This window comes from Schistosoma haematobium, chromosome 1, assembly GCF_000699445.3.
Source record: "Schistosoma haematobium chromosome 1, whole genome shotgun sequence".
Lineage (NCBI taxonomy): Eukaryota > Metazoa > Platyhelminthes > Trematoda > Strigeidida > Schistosomatidae > Schistosoma > Schistosoma haematobium.
This window is the reverse complement of record NC_067196.1, coordinates 56082085-56105598: the sequence shown is the minus strand read 5'-3', so window position 1 is coordinate 56105598 and position 23514 is coordinate 56082085. Positions and strand designations below refer to the sequence as shown.

The 23514-nt window shown below is 32.8% G+C and overlaps 1 protein-coding gene across 1 annotated transcript in view; it reads right to left on the bottom strand.

The window, feature by feature from the left end:
- MS3_00001663 (uncharacterized protein) overlaps nt 1-22832 on the bottom strand; it is a 37980-nt gene extending 15148 nt beyond the window's left edge. The window contains exons 1-8 of the mRNA XM_012945741.3: nt 22531-22832; nt 22343-22481; nt 22175-22308; nt 20590-20757; nt 14279-14450; nt 10620-10772; nt 8036-8086; nt 160-741 (exon numbers count right to left, since the gene is read on the bottom strand). Coding sequence (XP_012801195.2) covers nt 160-741; nt 8036-8086; nt 10620-10772; nt 14279-14450; nt 20590-20757; nt 22175-22308; nt 22343-22412 — 1330 coding nt within the window. The 5' untranslated portion in view covers nt 22413-22481; nt 22531-22832. The remainder of the gene's footprint in view (nt 1-159; nt 742-8035; nt 8087-10619; nt 10773-14278; nt 14451-20589; nt 20758-22174; nt 22309-22342; nt 22482-22530) is intronic.
- Nucleotides 22833-23514: the final 682 nt, after the last annotated feature.

Sequence of the window (23514 nt, the reverse complement as noted above, 5' to 3'; positions counted from 1 at the left end):
TTTTCAGTTTATACAATTAGTAAAGAAAACGTAATAAAATACTAGTGACATAACATAAATAACACAAGCAAATTATATTTGATAAGTAGTCATAGCATAATGTAAAAAATCATTTTCAGAAATAATATCAAAGTAAATAAAGAAATGAAAGTTAATTACCCATAATTAATTTTTCTTCAAATGCTCCAGGTAGTTGAAAAGTAACAGCTCTAGATTTAGTTGGTTTGAGAACCTCATTGAAAAATTTGGAACTTGAACCATCTTCCATAAAATTTCGTTTATCATGATTAATAATACTATTATGATTGTTTAAAAGAAGTTCACAACTTTCGGGATAATATTTTTTACTTTTTTGTTGAAGACAAAAAGAATCAGGATCTTGTTTCGTATTATTGTTTGAGCTAAGAAGACAAGATTTTTGCTTGTTAGTTTCGTTAGTAACAAATGTTGTGCGTACCATATCAGACAGACTTGGATGAGATAATGACCGGGTTAATTCTGACGCACAAACAATAACTTTATCTCCAGTAGAACAAGCAGCAATAGATTGAATAGATCTAGGTGAACTTGATTCAGATAAAGTAGGTGAAGCTGCTGATGAAGAAGTCATTGGTGAGAAAATAGTTTTTAAACATTCATTTTCTTGACTAAGATCATCATCTTCAAGTTCATCTAGAGATTTTCGAGGTGCACAGATAAGTCCCAAAGCAAATACTAATATTAAAGGGATTAATCCTAATGCTGATAAAAACAAAATTTGAGAAAATTACTTACAAAATTATAAGTAGATTATTGTCTGGTTTAATAAGATAAATTGTTAATGATTGAAAATTATTTAGAAAAAAATAAAATATTATGATGAAATTGTCATCATTACTAAACTATGTATATTCATTTCAACATATTGTCTTTTTTCCAGATGTTTCACCGTATAAAGATGAAATAAAACTACTGATTGAAATTTATGCAAGAAATGCTAATTTATTTTCTGATATACCATTTCATGATATATATACATAAATTACCATGATAGAATAAGTTAATACATAAGAAAGTAAATCAGTCTATAATCAACATAATCAGCATATATTTTCCTTATTCATCATCATGATGAATATTCAAGCCTTTAACAACAAAACTATTATTAACTTCCCTGATAAAAAGATAATGTTTTTTATGCCTTTGTTCGATCTACCTCACTATTATCATGTTTAATAGAATCTTATTATCACTATTATTGTAATTATTAGCATCCTGAAAAATAAGTATATATATGTATGAGATTGTACAGCTTTGAAAATGAATTCGCGGAAAAGAGATCCCTTCGCTGAATCAATTTTTCTTATTTTATGTCTCAGTGGGTATATTCCGTTTACTTTTTACTGGCCATCAAACTTTATTTTAAATTTATTTAAATATTACAAAATCATTATCCGTCTCAACATGTTTCTAAGTGTAAACATTTTGGAACAATCCAAGACAGTAAAAATGATGAGGAGTACACAAATTTATTTATTTCTAATTACAGGGAAAAACAGATAGTTTTAACTAAGAAAAAAGCTAGTTGGAAAATATAATAAACCAGAGCAAACAACCAAGAACGAAGAGGGCAAACCAATCACTGAAAGTTGCCAATAGTGGAACAGAGGGGTACAGCACCTATAAATATCTGCATTAATGCTCCCCGTTCTCTAAAGATTCAGGAGGAAGGACAAGTACCGAGAAATTGGAAAGAAGGACACTTCATCAAGTTACAAAAGTAAAGAGATCTCAGCAAGTAATAAATCTACAGATGCATCAGACTACTGTCAATATAATAAAAAGTTTTCAACGGTATTCTTGGGTTGAAATAAAAGTTCAGTATACTCTCAACTTCGACATCAACAAACCGGCTTTGGTAATGATAGATTATGTACCGAAAAAATGCCACACTACAGATCCTTGTTGAACAGTCAATCGAAGAGAACTCATCACCGTATATCAGGTACCTTGAATATAAGAAAGCATTTGAAAGAGCGTTTAGGATATGGTGACCTTATGGTTCATTCCTTGACAATATACAGTACTTGGAAAGATAGCCACCAACATACGAAACTCCTACGACGGACTGAATTAAAAAGTCGCTAATGGAGGACAGCTAACATACCCATTTTAAATAAAGATCGATGTCAGACAAGGCTGACTACTTGCACTCTTTCTCTTCCTTCTGGTCGTTGACTAGATCATGAAGACCTCCACGTCTGAGCGGAAACATGGAATACAATGGACAGTTTAAATGCAGCTAAATGATTAGAACTTTGCAGATGACCTGGCTCTTCTATCTCTCTCACACACACTCACACACCAACAAATGCAGGTCAAGACAAACAGTGTAACAGCAAACTTTGAGTTAGTGGGTCCCAACATACACAAGGGAAAAAGAAACATCCTCAAATACAACACAGAGAACACCAACCAGACCAATCACAGTTAATGGAGAAACTCTGGAAGATGTGGAAACGTTTGCGTACCTGGTCAGCATCATTGATGAACAAGGAGAATATAGTGCAGATGTGGAGGCAAGTATTGGCAAAGCAAAGACAGCATTACTACAGTTGATGAACATATGGAACTGAAAACAACTGCCAACCCACAACAAAGTCAGAATCTTCATTACGAACATCAAGACAGTTCTACAGTATGGGTCTGAAACTTGGAGAACTACCACAACCACCATTAAGAAGGTAGGAGTATTTCTAAACAATTTTGTACACAAGGTACTGAATGTCGGTTGGCTGGATACCATCAGCAAGAACCTACTGTGGGAGAGAACAAACCAGCTTCGTCCGTAAAGCAAATCAAGAAAAATACACTGAAGGTCAATGGTACAGACATAGTGAAAATCATCGAACTTCATCACTAATCCAGCCCCGATTCGGAATTCTGAAAGGAAAAGGAAAAGAGGAACACGCAACAACATGTTGCACCAGGAACTGGAAACAGATAGGTGAAGAATTATTAGAAACTGGCAACAACTGGATAGAAGTGACTAGGACAGAGTAGGTTGAATAATCCTGGTCGGCAGCCTGTGCTCCACGAGGAGTAACAACCCTAGGTATGTGAAGAAATTCTTAAAATAATCTTTGTCAAAATGGAAAGAAATTAGAATCAACATCATTTTAAATTCCATGGTTTTACTTTTGATTCCCCATCATTGCATTTATTATTAAATATAGTATTAAATGGATCGATTAGCACGGAATAACATTAGGTACATTTGTTCAAAATTTTTCATCTTTCCAGATATTCTGGTCATCTGTATTTTTAAACTAAATACTGAGATGAACTGGTAAGCTAATCATATCACAAATTTAATTTGAAATGAATTGGACTATCCAACTGTTATTTTTGACTGGAATTTAATCAATCTTGGTTGGCATTTGCGCAATCTGTGATGATTGCCTCAATATAGCCATTATGACACAAGTTGTTATAAAATAGAAGAAATGTGGTTAGCAGTGGATTCCAGGACGCCCGTCTTATCTCGCTTGGGACTTATCAGCTGGATGTCCCTACATCTCAGACAAAATGAAAATAGGATGAAACACATATCCTCTATTCTACTGTTAGTTACATCCCATCTATTCTAAAAATATTACAAACTGCTTTGTGAAATATATGCATCGTCGCAACTAGTAATATTAGGAAAAAAGAGAATTGAATTGTGTACTACAGATAATATTATTTTGCGTATAACGGTGTGCCCTTTCATGTTTATGGGGATGTAAAAGATAATTAGGTGGTGTTCACTTTCACTAGATTTTGGTACATTGCATTTCATGAATTTCCTTTATTTTAAAAAAATACAGTGGACCACACAAAAAAGAACTCAGTCTATACAATATATTAGTGAAACACAATAGTTTTAGTAATGAATAGAAATCATCGACAGAGAAAGTGTAAAACAGGTTAATTTCACTATTTTCTTGAGATTGCTAACAAATAAATATTTCAATAGTTGAAATTATGAGTCGATTGAAGCTAGACAATCTTGAAAAACCTGAAAGCACTGGACGGCCGTTTCGTCCTAGTATGGGGTTCCTCAGCAGTGGAGTTCAACCAGGTCTGTTGTGAGATATCAACTCACTGAAGACAATGGTGTACGGTGGCGCAACTTCGTGGATTGGTTGAAGTTAGACATTAACACCGTTGGGTGCCGGCCGGCTCAGTGGTCTAATGGTTAAGCGCTCGGTCGCGAGACTGATAGGCCCTGGGTTCGAACCTCGCAGGGAGCGGGATCGTGGATGCGCACTGCTGAGGAGTCCCATACTAGGACAAAACGGCCGTCCAGTGCTTCCAGGTTTTCCATGGCGGTCTGGCTTCCATTGACTCATGATTCCAACTATCGAAATTTCTAAAGAAAATTTGCACAAAACCTTTTCTAAAAATAAATATTTTCTTATTTCTATAGTAATAGAAATACTTCATAATTGAATAATAAAAGAAGAAACAAACAATAATAATGAAGAATTTTGGTATAGGTCTACGAGAAAAGGTCAAATGAATAGATGAAGGTTAATGTTATGCTGTTGTATTATGATAAAACTCAATATATTATATTTATATTATAAAAAAATAAAGCATTAAAAAGAGGAAACAATAGTATTTCCTTTGCATTGATTTTAGCATAAATTAAATGAAGAGAAATAAACGGACGTATATAAATGCCTTTAATAAAAAAAGTAACACTGCAAGCATCTTATTTATCTTAGAAATATAAGAAAATTCAATAAAGTTACTAATTCACTGTTGTATGAGGCCAAATAGATGGATTCGAATAGAATCTTCTTAAATACAGGAGACAAAATTTTAATTAAGTTTAAGTGAAGATAGTTTAGAAGTCTTCAATATTTTTAGGAATTAGTTCAGAATAAAGAAAAAGTTTGAATTTATTATTTACAAAGTAGGTTGATCTAAAGATAAATTTTAAGAAAAACTAACAAATTAGTGTAATAGTTAATAGCTGTTGGTTTCAATATAGAACTATTTATTTGTTTTTACCTAATAAGATAAAGTTGAGTGTCATGACTAGTATGATAATATATAACCACCCAAACGGTATCCAATTGTTACAGTTTCGATAGATGCAAAATACAAAATTAACATCAAAGTTCTTTTTCAGTGAAGTCAGACTCAGTTGGAAAAAAAACGACATGAATGTGATAGATCATCTTCGTTGGTATATTGGAGCACTGTCTTTTAGTAAAACTTCATAAAACAAATACATTTTAAGCTTTTCCTCTCTACAATAGTCGAAAGATAATTAATTTTTGCCCTAACGTTATTACTTATTATTTGTCCCAACAGTTATTTGTATATCAACAGTTTTCTGATTTAAAACTAAATAACTACAGGTTGTCTTATATTTATAGACTGTGAAGTGAGTATATTAACTATGCTTAAAAACAATAAAGTATATCACCAAGAATATTGTTAAAATCTGAAAGAATCGCATATTTCTGTTATAATAAAAACATCATCATATCACCAAATTTGTTTTTTCAAGCAACCTCATCTTACTCTTCAGAAAATCATTTGTTTAGATTTAGTTAAAAATGGTCATTATGATATATAATTTATTGAAATTTCAAAAATATCTCTTTGTTAACCTTCTAGGTAAAAATAAGAAAATTGCAGAGAAATGAACGTATTTTTCAAAAACTGTTACTTTAAAAAAGTCGTATAGACTATTAATATCAAACTAGTAAGTGAAGTAAAACAAATGATAATTAAATCCCTGTTAGTTTTCTTATTTTCTATTTCTCGTTATGGTTATGTTTAAGTGTTTTGTTTCTCTAATTTTCATCATTTTACTTTCATTATTATAAGTTATGTTCTTTAAAGGGTTGTTCATTTACAACAATATGCTCAGAATAAATCCTATTTATTATACACATTTGTTAATGGTCTTAACTTATTGTGTTCTACTTTTTTATTTAAATTTTATTGATTTTACACTTGTGAAAATGTTTCTCCTTTAATTACTTTTCATAATCCGCATGATTTTATTTATAGTTTCTTATATTAATCCCTCTAATGCCTTTGATTATTGTCACAAGAAAAATATTTTGCCTTACTCTCTTCACCCTGTTTTTTTGTTATTTGTACACAGCATATAACAGTTACATGACCTTTTATTATTATTTATATTATATAACCTACTATAGAAATCTTTACACTGCATCGTCATATGTAATCATTTGTCCATATTTCTTTATTGAATTCATCCTTAAAATGATAGATATTCGGCTGTACAGCTTGATCATGAATTAGTTGGAAAAAGATCGCTTCTCTGAATTTCGGTTTTTAATATTTAAAAGAAGAATTATAGATCGATAGGTTATTTTATAATAAGATTTTCGTATATTGTTCAATTGCCATTTTAAGTATTTAACAGATAATTTCTTCATTGTTATAACTTGTGGCCCTGTGATCCTATTATTATATAACGTGATGATACAGCCAATTAGAGAACAGTGATTATCGACCGGACCAATAACGTTTAAAACCCGTACGAGCAGTCTAGAGTCTTTATTGGTCCTGCTTCCTGCCTAGCGCTGCCTGTTAAGTCCAGAACACCAATCTCAGCCTCTGCGATATGAATAATTTATTTCAAACATACTGAGTATATTTACATACCAAACATACCACATCACTCAATAAAGTAGAAAATAACATTTTTACAAGATCTAGCCAAAGGTGGCTGTGAATGTGGAAGACTGTAATTAATAGACTGAGCGTAATCACAATTGATTGATCACTGGGTGGTGATCAATCTCATGCTTGTCTAGTCCCTATTAGTGCAGATCGAATGCTATCGATCATGTTGCAATGTGGCCACCAGTCTAGGTGACTCGACACTGCGGGCACTATGTATTGAGATTAGATGGTGGTTGGAGGTAGTCAACAGGAAACCCTGGACCCGGGTTTCGTGCTACTTGGCACTCGTCAGCAAGGTGTACCTGTAATCTTGAGGGAACTGGTGCTCCCTGGCGGATTCGATCTCGTGTCACCCAGCTTCACAGTCAGAGACGTTACCACTGAGCTATCCGAGCACCATCTAATCTCAATACATAGTGCCCGCAGTGTCGAGTCACCTAGACTGGTGGCCACATTGCAACATGATCGATAGCATTCGATCTGCACTAATAGGGACTAGACAAGCATGAGATTGATCACCACCCAGTGATCAATCAATTGTGATTACATCTCAGTCCTACAGGAGGTTAGTCACGGCTCGGATAGCTCAGTGGTAACGTCTCTGACTGTGAAGCTGGGTGACACGAGATCGAACCCGCCAGGGAGCACCAGTTCCCTCAAGATTACAGGTACACCTTGCTGACGAGTGCCAAGTAGCACGAAACCCGGGTCCAGGGTTTCCTGTTGACTACCTCCAACCACCATCTAATCTCAGACTGAGCGTAACTCAAGAACGGTAAATCGTATAATAATAGTCTATGGTCCAAAATAAAGCTTCTAATAAGAGGAACATGAATATGCATAGTTTGGTTACATAACGATTATATAATAAAAATATATGTATCGTATCGGTCCAGAAATAGTTCTCAAGAGTTACTATTCATAATTCTCGTCGGATATAACAATCATACAACCTTGTTTCAGTGATTAGAATTCAACTATTACATTTGTCATCTAAGGTACTAATAGGGTTCACTTTAAGTGTAACTGTGGCTCATCTCGAATTCTTACGTATATCTTAATAATGAATACTCGTAAATATGAAATCAAGATCTGGGAATTTGTATGATGACTACTAAGAAGCACTTTACATGAATCTAATTATATTCCCATCTTGTTTTTACTTAATAACCAAACTATATCCTTAAAGTTAGATTATCGTTAAAGATGTTTGTTTTTGTTAAATATAATTACCTATTTGTTTTAAGGACACTCAAAGAAGGGTAAATGTTGAAATTTCATTCCGCTTTTTTAAAACTACATTATAGTATTCTCATTATCAAAAACATTTACTTACCCGTCCACGGTAAGTATACTGACCAACTGTTCAAAGGACGTCTCGGTTGAACTGAAAAATAAACAAATAAATTCTATTATAAATAGAATTTTAAAAAATTGAAATTAATTTGCGCAAATATTAAACATACGGAACAATTTAGGCAACATGATCAGTTACTTCTATTAACACGTTCCAATAGGTATTAGAATGCGATAGTAATAAGGTAAACTGATATTTTTGGTTTGTTTAATTTTATGAACCATGATTTATTCAAAGTTTTGATACTAGGATATTTTCAAAGTTTTGAATAAAGTGAAAAGAACATGATTTGAACAATCACATGATTCATTATATTTTGAGGCTTCACACTAGCCCCCAACGGTCTAAAGTTATGATTAGTTATACTGTTATGTATAAATTTTAAAGTACCCTATCAATGTAGATAAGCTTGAAATAATTTCACAGCTTGTTATAAATACAAAAAGGCTTGGTTTAGTAATAAGAATATCTCAAATTATGGTCGATAGATGTTTTTTCATATATCAATTTATAATCTTTGCACTAAAACATTTGAATGGTTATGTATTAGAGAACAGAAACATGTGATTGACAGTCAAGAGGATTTATGCAAAATTTCATGTAGGTTTGATGATAGTTTTTCACAATGGAATATGATGAAAAACTCTTTGTCGGTACTAAAGATAATAGTTATTATAACAAAAAGTACTATTTATTTTATGTTAAGAAGCTTATCTCCTACATTTCATAACTTAGAAGTCAAAAACTGTTCTAAGATTATCGTTTAGATTATTTAGAATAGATGAATTGTGGCTAGCAACAGTGTTCAGGATCCGCGTTTCCTTCAATTTGGTGCATGTTAGTTGAATTTTTACATGTTTTTCAGTGTTGATGTTCAGCCTGGCACTTGATTGGATTATTTTGATGCTTGGACAGCGGATATCATGAGTGGTTGGTTTTTAGTATTTATTTAAAGTATACAGGTTATAATGAATGCAGTAGGTAATCTTCAATTTCCCAAAGGATCCTACTAAAAGAAGTATCCCTCAAAGTTAATACTTCATGGGGAGTTAAAATTATTTAATTATGTATCATTCTAAAAATATTATCTTACCTACTTCTGAGTCACTTTTATTGCATATCAAATAATTTATAGCGTGTTAAAGGTCACACAGTCAAACGCATTCTTCTACAGTTTAACACTTGGTCAAAAATAAAACATGAGTGGTTACCTGGACTCTATTTCGATATACATGTGGATAATTATAATCACGCATCAAAAAATGTTTTTTACTCAGTTATTAAAATTAAAAACAAATCCACTTTAAATCTATATAGAAATTATATATTTATAATTTATATACAAGTAAACCTTGAACATTGTATAAAAAAAAGAAAAACCTCTGGGATTTATTTCTCTATAATAACAACTGCTATCTGATTGTTTATACAAATTTTTAAGTTGTATAGCATATTATTCACTTTTTATTTTTTATTATCATATCATAATGAATTAGTAGTCCCTGTAATCTTTAGTTACATACTTGATTTATTTTTACATCGAATGTTTAAAATTTCAGTGTTATTGTATGATTGTCTATAGTCTTTTTTATCTCAGTGTTTACACTATATTCTGAATAGCATTCCATTTATAGAGACAACTCATTATTATTTCGTTGTTAATTTTCTTTACATTTTCATTTGTGCTTAAATAATCGTTCGTTGCGCAGTAATTAGTAAACTATTTAATCACTATACTCATTATTATGATTAAAAGATAAAGTCAAACAATAACCATTATTACGAGTAGTTTCTTTATTGAATAGCCTTTCGTTACAAATCGATGCTAATATTTCCAGTATATTTCTGACAAAAATTATGTTGTATTGAATTTGGCTTAAACCTTATCATTTTTTAGAATCAATCTTTAACAGAAATTATGAAAAAGGTTGTTTCAGTCAGAATACAGAATCGTTTCACATGCTGACCGATATATATATATATATATATAACTGCTCACGTTTATTGTTAAAAAAACATTTTATTTGTTTTCCACGATAAATATGACGCGTCAAACTTCTTTACCAATCATTCCATATACAATTTGAATTTAGGAACCCTATATAACTATTCATTCATCGGTACTTGAGTTTTTTATGAAGATAGAATGACTGACATGAGACGCGATTTCAGTAAGCATAAACATTAGCAAGTACCATGTACACCGAATCACAATAAATTTAATAGGAATTAGACAACAGTTCCTTAAAGAAAGGAAATTACATCATCCATGCACGCTATATTAATTGAGGTTTCATAATAAACAGATTTACAGTAATATGTATTAAAATGACTGTTTAAACTGGTTTACGTATTGTCTAATATATTTAACCAAATTAAAACTTAGAAAACATTTATTTGGCAGTAAAAACCTAATTGTTTCTAATTTCAATAACCGTTCAATAGAAAAAGTAATATTGAATAAAGCCATTAATAATAATAATAAAAATAATTGTTCTCCAGTTTACATTAATATACTAATATAAAAAAGAAATTTTCGTAAATTACAGAGACAAGAACGTACCATATGTATAATTACGAACAGGTGGACAACCAATTTCATCAGTTCCCCCATCAAAGCAATCATCTGCTTGATCACAGCGCATTTGACCGTAAACACAAACAGCAGTTTGATTTCCACACCAAAATCCAGAGCCTACTTCACATCGACGCATTTCTAAGAATATAATATTACGGAAGCGGGAAGTTAATTGTTCGGAAAAAAAACAAAACAAAGAATTTATTTTAATTACATCGCTTTTTTCTTGCACATGTGTGAGCAACGCTAATCAACTAGGTCCAAAAAATCAAAGCTAATTTTTGAACAACATGGAAGGAAGGAAATGATACTTTTCAGTTTTCTCTCGTAATTATCAAAAGCTTATTATTTAATTCAGTTAGTAGTTAACTATAATAAACGATGGTCAGTTAATTTAGAATTGAAATTGTTTCCTTGCAGAAACGAAGGACATTTTTCACGTTTTCTATGCATTTAGAAAATTAGAAGTCTGTCAGTTGGCAATTAAAACCACAAGGGATTTGAATAAGATGTGAAAATAAAACTTGATATGTGCATCATGAGTCATATCAGTACGCTCTAATAGTGTATCATGAGTACAGGAAGGCAAAAGACAAAGGAATTTGGTTTGCTGTGCTCGGGAGAAAGCCTGCCTTCCTAAGACTTAGCTTCAAGGGTGATGAAGTACCTGGAAAAATGAAATTCAGATTAGAAGCCATAATAAAAAGAACTTATCCAGCTACCTAGCTGATCCCCTGCATCAAATGAATTGCTCATTAAGACAGTCAGGTGCGGACAAACTTCCACCTTATGTTACCTCCAATCGTATCTACCATTTACTTGTACGTGCCAAAGCACGTACATCGGAAAAAGAGGAAGAAGGGTTGGTGTCCGAGTCACCGAGCACATTCCATAATAGCTTAGACTGAGAAGATAATATGTCTTCAGCAGTGCGATCACTCGCCATCTGCTTGATGGTCATGGTGTTGATGTTCCAAAGTAGTTGAAGACAATTAATAGACAATGAACATCGAATTTACCACAGTTTACCGAAGCGATTATCATCGAAAGACTTAAATCAAATTAATATATCCAGAAAGATACAGTTATCAACATTGTCATGCCGTAGTGAACTCATTTGCAAATGTTTGTTACGCAATTCCTCTTTTCATGACATTAATGATTAATTCTCGCTCTTTATCTGGTTTGTACTTAGTTTTGTTTTGAGAGTTACATTAATAAATTATTTCTGAATAATTGTGTTTCCATGTTCTTAGTTGTTTATTCTATGATCCTCTTATCTTTAACCCATAAATACTAACATTAATTAACGTATGAAAACTTCTTATCGTTCTTTCGTACTTGTTGCTCTTTTCATTAGACTTCATTGATGAGAATACTATCGATGTTATGATATAATGTATACTGACTTTTAAAGATTAATACTATTACGTTTAGGTTGTAAGCAGATGATGGGAAACCGCGAAATATAGTGAATTCATAATATTCTGCTACATTAACTATTCTTCCTTTAATCAAATTGATAAATGGAAAAAATCGTATGAAACTTTTAAATTACGATTAATGCTCAAACAACGGCAAACAGTTTTCATCTTCATCCCAAGCTACAAATCATCATTACCACAATATTAGTACATATCATTTCATGACATAAAACGTTATGAAATATCAATTGTTGCTACTTAAAAAAGCACTTTCCAAAGCGTTAAATATAGCAGTACGTATACTGAACAAGTGTAGAAAAGAAAAGCATGTTTCAAAAAAACATTTCATAAGACTCAAACAATGCAGCTAAATTTCGGCCAAGATTTAGTGTTTAGTAATTCTAATTTAACTTGATAGTAATTAATGCAGTCCTGTAATCAGTTAAATATATTTATGAAGTGCAACTTATATGAGTAATATTTTTTCAGAATTTAAATGTAGTTGTCATGATTTTACGCAGTTGCAAATAGTAGGAAAGATACTGCGGATTCATATTTCATGCTTGTTGGCACTCGTCATCAAGACACCTAGAATCTTGAGGGAACCGATGCTCCTTGCGGGATTTGAACCTAAATCACACAGATTCACAGTTCGAGACGTTACCAATGAACGATTCAGATTGCAAATGGTCTCCTTTAGGACTAATGTATTAAGAGTGATATATCACTGTATAGTGTCGATTCTCTCAAAATTGCATGTACGCCGTTCTGATGAGTTTTAATTAGCAGGAAACATAGGGCTAAGTTTTCCTGTCAACCACTTCACATCACCAGGTATCAAAACATAATGCGCGCGACGCCAATCTTACTCATTTGAATTTGACCAGTACCAAGAACTAAACAAACATAACATTGGTTACTACTCAGTTAATAATTAATGTATATAGTCGACATGTATAAGTGAAATTCTCAGTAATTTGCAACGAAATCAGAAAATTAGAGAAGACAATAAGAAACTTGCTTCTTTGTCTATTTTTGGAAAATCCTGAGATCTGACTACGACAGTGGACAAATAAAAACGAGGATTTTATAATACATTTGTTTCGAAATCAGCAAGCCAATTCATTTCATAAATTTTTCTTTTCTCCTACGTTTATACAGAGAACTTTGAAGAATGCTTGATTCGGAAGTTTATATGTTTAGAACGTTAAATGTCTAAGACATTCATGTATTCATAAGTAATATGATTGTAGTTCTTTAAAAGTGTAAGTTGACAGGGCCACTAAATAATCATTTCAAAAATATGCTTCGTACAAGAATGAATTTGATGCTTTGGAATTTTTCACATCAATTAACAGACAGTTGAGAAAAGCAAAAACTTTCTGTCCAGTCTACAAACCTTAAATTTCAAAGTATCAATAACAATCTATTTTTTCATAAATACTAATCCCGAATCATTAGAAATTTAGATATTTTACTATTTCACAAAATTTATTTTGCTGATAAGTTTAGCTTCCTTCCGCCATCATTCAAAAATTACCACACTTATTCAGTCTAGCTAATTTGATAAATACTGTTATATTTCTTCAGAAGCATCAGGAGGGTACTGGAAGTATGAGTTCAGTTATTTTACAACGAAGCCACAAAAGAACACTTAGCTTCAACAGTTGTTTCCTGCAAGTAAATGTTCCTTGACACCACGTTCTATAAAAATACCAAGTTAACGTGTTAGGGTAGCAATATAAATAAGAAGGCAAAGACTTGAAGCTTTCTACTGTGAAATAATATGATTAAATTAAAGTACTGCGCCTAACAAAAACCGCCAAAGTATACAGTTTTTTATTCTATGATTTCAATCTTTAGTTACATTATGAAACATTTTTGATTTGTGCTTCTGAATCAATTCGTTATTATTAAGACCGGTTCGGAATTATGTTTAAGTAAATGGGAATGTATAATGACACTATAAAAACATTCTCATCAAGATAATCATCAGACAGTTCTGACCTTGGTCTCTCTCTTTTTTACAACGGTCATATTATTGACGGTTTAGATAGACTGAAATAAGTTTCATAAACATCTATACCACCACCTCTTGTCTATCTACCAGTGGGTTTTTACATGAATGACATCGTCATCACAAAAATTCAAGAAAATAAGTCAGGAGTAAAGGTAATAACCACCATTAGAAGTCCCATACAGATTAGATTTATTACTTACTATCAGTAAGACTGAAAGTTCCTTCGAATCGCATATATGCTGACATTTGAACATCTAGTTTAGATTTTACATCCTCAATTGAACCGGACTCTGTATGCCAAACCAATGACACAATACGATGCTTTGAATCGATGATTTGCGGAAATGTAAATGTACAGGTTAAATTTAACTCCTTTAATAAAACAATGGTTGAAAAAAAAAGAATGTGTCCAGTTCATCAAGTCATTTGAAACTAAAGGTTTAATTTATGTAAGTGAATAAGTGCATAAAACAGTCCGTAAAACTAGTTAAAAAGAAAGAAAAGAACCACTTTAAATCTACTGATAATTAGTCAGTGTTTAATACTTTTGGGACGTCCGCGCATACCAAATTAAAATTGATCACTTTAACAAATTCGGTTATCTTGGAAAGATTATTAAGAACCTGCTACTTACTTTGTCCAACCTCAATCAAACCTACCAGTTAAATGTGAAAACTTCCTTAATGACTATGATCATAATTAACTGTTTCTAGGTTTTTCGTGACTAATTTTATATTTTTATTGCCCACTGTCAATGGATTTGAATTAGAGTTGGATTGTTTTTCGCGTGATCAGAAAAAATATTAGATATCCACATTTTAGTTATAAATCTTCATTTGACCTAAATACTAAGACTATATAAATTCTATAAGTTACTGAAAACTACCTAATCCAAAATCTTAAAAGCCTTTGCGATTGAAACCATTTCAACAGCAACGATGGTGGCTGGTAGTGGAATCCAGGACGTGCATTTCGTTCTATTTGGGACTCGTCAGCTGGGCGTCCCTGCGTCCCAGGGTTACTTTTCACTCCAGGACTTGAACTCAGTATTATCCTCTTTAAAGGCTATCGCGTTATCCACTTAGCTACTGAATCCAGACGGCTAATAGCTTTTGGCCTATTGAACACATGGTTTCCACTGCTAGCCACCATCATTGCTGCTTATAATGCTAGACTTATGACTATAACGAGGCAATTGGTACAGGATGCACACATGCCAATAAGAGACTGATCAATTGAAGGATTCAAACAACACTATGATTAAAATGTTAACTTTTAAAACAAACATCTGCCTGAATTACAAATGTTTTCCGTCAATTTGTTAGTCATAATATCTTTCGATTCCACTACAAACAGGTTTGTGGAATTATTTTATTATCCTTGTCGATTATCTCTGTTCAAAAGGTCAGTAAATTACAGTTTTATATTTTTGTGAGTACAAAATAAAAAACTAGTAATCCAGTGTGTTAAAAATACTATAAAAAGGCACATTTTTAATAGTTCACTGAATATTATATACTTATTTCCGTTTGGTCACTCATTATACTTTGATACAACAAAATGGAAAATCCAAAACGTAAATGTCAGGAAGTAATGAAATTGGAACAAATATTTCAACAGACATACGCTATTTATAGTAGGGACAAAAATCATTTTCTTCTTAAGAATTGAAATGTTGAACGTAATTGAATCACTAATTCGTTTGAAAAATGATGAAAACCTTACAAAATGCTAAGATTTATAGAAATTAATTTGTGAGAAAAGTGTAAATTTCTTTAAAATTTACTGTATTTCGTCTAGTAATAATCATAAAAGTGAGTAATCCTATAACTCATTACTTTTCACCGTTTATTTACTAAGTATAGATATTCATATATTCCGGAGATTTGTTTCTAATGATCATATCATTGATAATAAGTCCATGATATATAGCACTCGATAAGTTGTACACGGTTAGTTGACTGTAGTCAAAGAAAAAACATGATACCTTGTCAAATGAAGTACAATGTTTTTATGAAGACGAAAGTGGATAGAGATGAAATACTTTGGTTGGGTAGATGGAAACCTTGTATTAACAGCAGAATCCATACTTTAGTACAAGAAAAGTAAGCTAATGATTTAACATTTACTTTCAGTTAGTTTGGATTATCGGAAATAGTGAAGTTTAAACCAGGCACTGGATATCTACTGAAACAGTAATTTTGCATAACTCTTTATACCTAAATATAAATACTTATCCCTGTTAGTCAGTTATCCATTTAAAACAATCTAAAACATGAAACTGTACTAGGCCATCGAATCACATTTTCGCAGCAAGATAAACTTAAAAAGATCGACATTAAACCGCTTCAGAAATTTTGTCGACTACTCAATGAAAATAAAGTTAAACTTAAAAATAATACATAAGCATTTTATAAAACGATCATCAAACAAACATTCAACAAAACATCCACTGAACAAATGTAAGTGGAAGTTCTTAATAGAAACAGAATCAAAGGCGTTCGTTGCTGGAAGCAAAATAAAACCAGTATTAAATAATTATTTTCATAAGTCTAAATAATTCATGAAAAGAATGCTTCGAAAATTGTCACTTGAATGAATATTTAGTTAATTACAGCCGAATAAAAGCGTCCATAGAAAACGACCAAGGAGTATATTTTAGAAATTACTGTTACTAAATATCACTAGTAATTTATATTATAGTTATTTTTCTGTACATTTCAGGGTACACTGCAGTAAATTATAAAGAAATTTACCCACAATAATGATTGTATGGAGATTTAAAAATGTACCGAGCATTTCCACTTAACATTGTTTTGTTTAGTTCGACAAAACTCTCTATAGATTGAATGTTCTTCGTTAAGTCTGAAACAATTTTCCCGTCTGTTTGCTGAATACAATCCACAAATTAGGCTCCATTTTTGTCAATACGACTTGAATTGCTTTTTAATCGATTTGTCTCCATTGGACAGCATTGCCGGATTTCATCAAGTTATCAATGGACATTTCATAAATGAAGATTTATAAATTTTAGTGTCGAATGTTTCTTCTGCGTTTTATTCTTTATGGTATATTAAAAATGATACTAGGTTAAAAATATCCGGTTGTATAGATTATACCCGCATTCAACCAGTCATACCTTTTAAAGGTTGTTCATATACTGATCGTTTAAAGCTTATCCATTATTATCAGCTTCACTCTCACCTGTTATTTCATGTTTAAGCTTAGATATATAAAACGATTCATTATATGTCGTTGGAAGTTTCCTAATTGATGGTTAAAATAACAAACTCACTGTGGTCTATTATAAAACATTTCTTACTGTTATCAAGCCATGTCACACTCACCCTGGTATTTATTATCAAAGTGCAAACTATTGGACGTTTTATTCTCCGGTTATAGTTCATTATAACACAGAACTGGCCTAAGACATCAGCAGTAAAACTTTATTCTGAGTAAAAAGCAAATTAGTATAGAGTTTTGTAGTTATAACTAACTCGTATTTCATTTTGATACACAAACATCTAGTATGGTTGTATTATATAGATGACGGTTTGCTCAATACTCTACACTACTTTCTTTAAACGTTTATTTGAAATTTAAATTGTTGAAATATAATTTCACCATTGACTTAATCCTTGTCGTTTCAGACAGTATTAAGATCACGGCAGCCGTAAAGCGAATTTTGTATGTATACCTAGTGAAGACAAAACTATTTCATTTAGATGAAATACTTTTAAGTTTTAAATTTTAAGTGCAGTAATAGAATTTGACTAGTATTCAGCAAGTCGATAGACAAGTGTTTTATCTCTGTAGATTTCCGTTTGACTAACTTTAAAATATGGTTTAAAAATGTTTTGTAAACTCAATTGCTGTCATTTACATACATTTGCACCTTAAGGTTCGATGTTAAGTTGGATTAATAAGATCCAGAAAAGTGTACTTTTTAATCTTCTAATAATTATTTCATCCAACGACGGAAGAAATCAGAATGGCCATCAGACAAATCAAGAGCGGGAAAGCAGCAGGACCCGACAATGTGCCAGCTGAAGTACTGAAGCTAGACATCGAAGTAACTACAAACATGCTTCACCTTCTATTCAAAAAGATTTGGGAGGAGGAACAAGTGTCGATGGACTGGAAAGAATGACACCTCATCAAGATTCTAAAGAAAGGAGACCTGAGCAAATATGAAAACTACAGAGGAATCACACTACTGTCAATACCAGGGAAAGTCCTTAACAGAGTGTTGCTGAACCGGATGAAAGACGCAGTAGACTTTCAACTCCGAGATCAACAAGCTGGATTCCGTAAGGATCGGTCGTGCACAGACCAAATTGCAACACTACGGATCATCGTCGAACAATCAGTTGAGTGGATCTCGTCACTGTACATCAACTTCATCGATTATGAAAAGGCATTTGACAGTGTAGACAGGAGGACGTTATGGAAACTTCTTCGATACTATGGAGTTCCTGAGAAGATTGTCAATATTATCCGGAACTCATATGATGGACCACAGTGCAAGGTCGTGCATGGAGGACAGCTGACAGATGCATTCGAAGTAAGGACCGGAGTCAGACAAGACTGTCTACTCTCTCCCTTCCTTTTTCTTTTGATGGTCGACTGGATTATAAAGACCGCGATATCTGAGGGAAAACACGAAATACAATGGACAGCTCAGAATCAATTAGACGATTTGGACTTCACAGATGACCTAGCCCTCCTATCGCATACACACGAACAAATGCAGATAAAGACAGCCAGTGTAGCAGCAGTCTCTGCATCAGTAGGCCTCAACATACCCAAGGGGAAAACCGAGGTCCTCAAATTCGAAACGGAGAACAGCAATCCAATCACACTTGATGGCGAAACTCTGGAAGATGTAGAATCCTTCACACACCTGGCAAGCATCGTCGATGAACAAGGAGGTTCAGATGCAGACGTAAAGGCGAGGATTGGCAAAGTAAGGGCCACATTCCTACAATTGAAGAACATATGGAACTCAAAACAACTTTCAACCAATATCAAAGTGAGGATCTTCAATACCAACGTCAAAGCAATTCTACTGTACGGAGCTGAAACTTGGAGAACTACAACAACCACTATCAAGAAGGTACAAGTATTTACAAATGGTTGTCCACGCAAGATACTCAACATCCATTGGGCAGATACCATCAGCAACAACCTTTTGTGGGAGAGAACAAACCAGCTTCCAGCTGAAGAAATTAGGAAAAGACGATGGAAATGGATAGGACATACATTACGCAAATCATCAAACTGCATCACGAGGCAAGCCCTGGCTTGGAATCCTGAAGGGAAGCGGAAAAGAGGAAGTCCAAAGAACATATTGCGTCGGGAAATAAAAGCAGATCTGGAAAGGATGAATAACAACTGGAAGGAGCTGGAAAGGATTGCCCAGGACAGGGTTGGATGGCGAATGCTGGTGAGTGGCCTATGCTCCTTCACGAGGAGTAACAGGCGTAAGTAAGTAAGTAATTAAGTTCATTATTTCATACCTGTCGGTTTGTGATAATTCGAATTTTTAAATCAGATAGGAACGATATTTATGGCTGAATAATATGGGTTCATTTATTTTGAGGACTATTTTTAACTCCTTACGACTTATTGACAATATTAATAATTCATTGATAATATTAATAATTCATTGATAATGGTTTATATACTTTCTATTGTATCAATAAAGATTACTGAAAGCCTAAGGAATATTGACAAACTCTTGAAAATTTTCTAACGATCGGATGTTTATATGTTGAGTAATGTAAAGAATCTGGAGAAAAAAAGATTTAAAACACGCAAAGACAAGTTTCTAAAAAATGAGATAGACTGTAATCATGGTATATTAACATTCTGAAAATTAAATTATATAAAAGAGGTAGAAATTATAAATATCATTGATAAAGCACAAGTACTTATGAGCTAATATAAGTTATGTGTATACATTGTTCACCAAAGATATAGGAAACAAAGTCGAATATATGTTGAATATATAATATACCAGGTGAATTCCATACAATTTTCCACAACCAGCAGACAACCAAACGCACAAATAAAGCTTGGTCTGTGATCAATGTTAACGGAAGGTTTTTATCACATACGACCCAAGTCTGTGGACAAAAGTACTTTTCACAATTCACAACTCTTAATAAATTAATAAAAGTTGATCGATAACGTCTAGAAGTTATAACTGCACCCTAAATTCTGACATTTCGTCTAAATCTTTTTCAAATATACGGATGTCTAATTCTGAGTAAACCTGGATAGTCATAAAACTAGAATGAAAGGTTAAAAAACGTGGACTAGTTTCTCAAGAAAAACCCATTACCCTAAAGATGGAAATCCTTTCTTAAAACAGTATATTATTCATTTTATTTGATCAATACCACATATCACTATTAGATGAATTTAAAGCGTACTCAGTCAATTGCATTCAGACCCAAAAACATGCTACAAGAAGAAATATAGGGAAAAATTCCATTCAAATACTTACATATGGAAGTAAAGTAGGTTGAGTGATTTCTTCGGGTATAAACCCAATAGTCAAAAAATCATTGCAAGAGGTAAAATTAATAGAAACCCGTAGTCTGTGGAACCAGTATGATGTATGTCCTTCAGGATAAGAATAATGTAGAAGTCTTCCATTTGGATACACTTTTATCTAGTTTTGTAAGTGAAAAATAAATTGCAAATTAAACATAAAGGTAGCAAGCACAATCTACATTATGAACAAAATGTGGTAGATAAAACATCCACAAATAGGATCTTAATGTTACTTGTATATGTAAGAAAAATGGTTTCTGACAAGCAATCATTACACCTTGACTACTAAATTTTCAAGGGTAAAAAACGAGGTCAAACCAAAAACTCTACCAAACCAACCTCAGCAAACCTAAGAACATAGATTTTTTAGTATGGTTCAATAGGGTAAGTTGTATCCAGTGTTGAAATAACCAAAACTTAGAAGGAAAAATTCGAGGTGATCATTCGTCTTGAGAGAGCTATCAAAGTATATCTAGCAAAGAGTGACTGAGATAGTAACAGTATTAGCAGTAAACATCAAATATATGATCCAAGAATATATCTAAAGAAGATTAAAATGAGGAGAACCAAAATAGCTAACAACGTATCATCAATAACTGCAAAGAACATTAACATAAAAGACAAACTTTGAAAATAAGGAGTAAAATAGTGAGATACAAAAGCCGTAATGAATTTGAGATTTAGGATTTGAAGGAAGTATAACGAATTCTACTGTTTTACTAATACTCAAATTTGGACCTTGGGATATCAGGCCTTTAAACACTAGATGCGGTCATTATGCTGATCCCAGGTACATGTTTACAATTGAGAACAGCTTTCAGGCCAACAGTTGATAACTGCAGTGGCTGATGAGATGTCCTACTTTGTCCAGCCTAGGACTTCTTACAACATGATTTCCGGTTAATCACCACTGCAAATATTGGAAGATTGTAGCTGAAAGTATATTTTGAATAGTTAAACAAATACTAGCCCTGAATTAAAATTATTTGGCCGCTTTCACTGTTATAAAAGCCCTATAAAATTTTATAAAATCCTGAGAAGTCTGAAATACCTTGAAGAGGGGTGCCATTCCCATTTATACAAAGAGTATAAGAATATATTGTTAAACCTCTCCATCAATTGGCATGGATAGTGCATGTTTATCCATTTTAAAAGCAAAATTTTACTACTATCTTCATCTGCTCAACTATTCAATCAGCTTATAAGCTGATTAATGAAAATATACTAATGGTCTCAATAGTGGGTTGCTCCTGTACATACAGAGAGAATTATTGTGTGAACAAGAAGCTCCTTTGATTCCATCTGTTTAAGGTGCTTAAATTCTCTAAATTTTCTAATTTAGTAATACATTAACTCAGTATATACTTAATTTAACACTAGTTCGAATAGTCCAATAATATATATAATTAAAACCGCCAGTCTAAAAAAATGAGTGTTGATATTGGGCGATTTTACATCTCACCCAATTCTTTACTGTTAGAAAGTTAATTGAAAAATATATAGTAGAGCTAAATAATAAAGTTATGCTCACCAACCTTACAAGCATATAACAGATTGTTCCATGACGAATTATATAATCCGGTGACAAAACTCATCTGCCTAGAAAGCGAAAATCTTCTAAAGCCAGAGTGACTCCGACAGTAATCTGAATTGTCTGGCAATATTACATCTACAGTACCGTTTAAGTTAGTGAATGTACATACATTCCTCGTAGCTTCCGAATACCACAGAGTAAACCTGTAGACTTGTTAAAGCCAGTGGCAATAAACGCATGTCAGAAATCTCATGAAGGCAGACGATAACATAAAATGAACCTGTGTTTTCATGAGGCTTGAAATACCGCTGAAAGTAAATGTATGAACTTTATATGTGTTTGACCCGAAAAACAAACCCCAGACTATATCATTTCTTCAGTCCGTAACATGTAATTTACATAACTTTACGTCGGAAAACTTTTATCTTTCATGTAATTCGCTATTCACGGTATCGACAGAACGTTCATTTCAAACCATAATCAACAGTAACCAAGGAGGATGAACTGGCTCATGGTCACCTGATCACCACGATAGGAATAACCAAGTTAGGTACCAACCTCCAGTTGTGACAAGGATGTGGTCTGGGTAGATAATTCATTCCTGTCCAGTTTGGATAAATTTGACTATCCACATAATTGATTTACAAGCCTTTAATAACTTTTAGTTCTATCCATCCGACACTCTCACCGTAATTTAGGCAAGTACCAGTACCGTTTGTTCATTCGCCTTAGGTTAGATTATAGGTGAAACAAGTTTTGTATTTAATCGACGAAACGTAATCGTATTTAACGCATTCGAAAAGATACAGGCGGAAATTACGGAAACGTGGCTCTAAATAAGATGAAGTGTTATGCATCTTTAGTTATCATGAACTGAAACGCTGGCCTGAGCCAGAATACATGGTTACGTTATAAATTTGGAGCTGAAATGGAGAGAAACGCTTTTTTCTTGAGTCCTGGAAATGTTTGATCCTACAGGCACACATCTTTCTATGTGATGACTTCAATGCTATATAATGGAATGCCATTTTCCTTGCTAAACTGAGTTTCAAAGATCAGATAAATAATCTGTTGACTGCGTCCGTGGGCGAATATTTTCTGACATGTAAATGTCAAGCAAATGTAAATTTAATGATGGATTATAGTAGATCGTTTTCGAACACTGAGGAAGTTTTGTCTGAGGAATAACTGCTTGTCAATATTTCTTGAGCACAAAACTCTGTGTTATTAATTGATGAGGTTCGACTAAACTACGTGATGCGACATTTCCAAAGTGAGCCAAACACATGAAGAAGGCTTCGAAAATACACGAGAGAGCTGTATGCTGTCAGAACACCAATA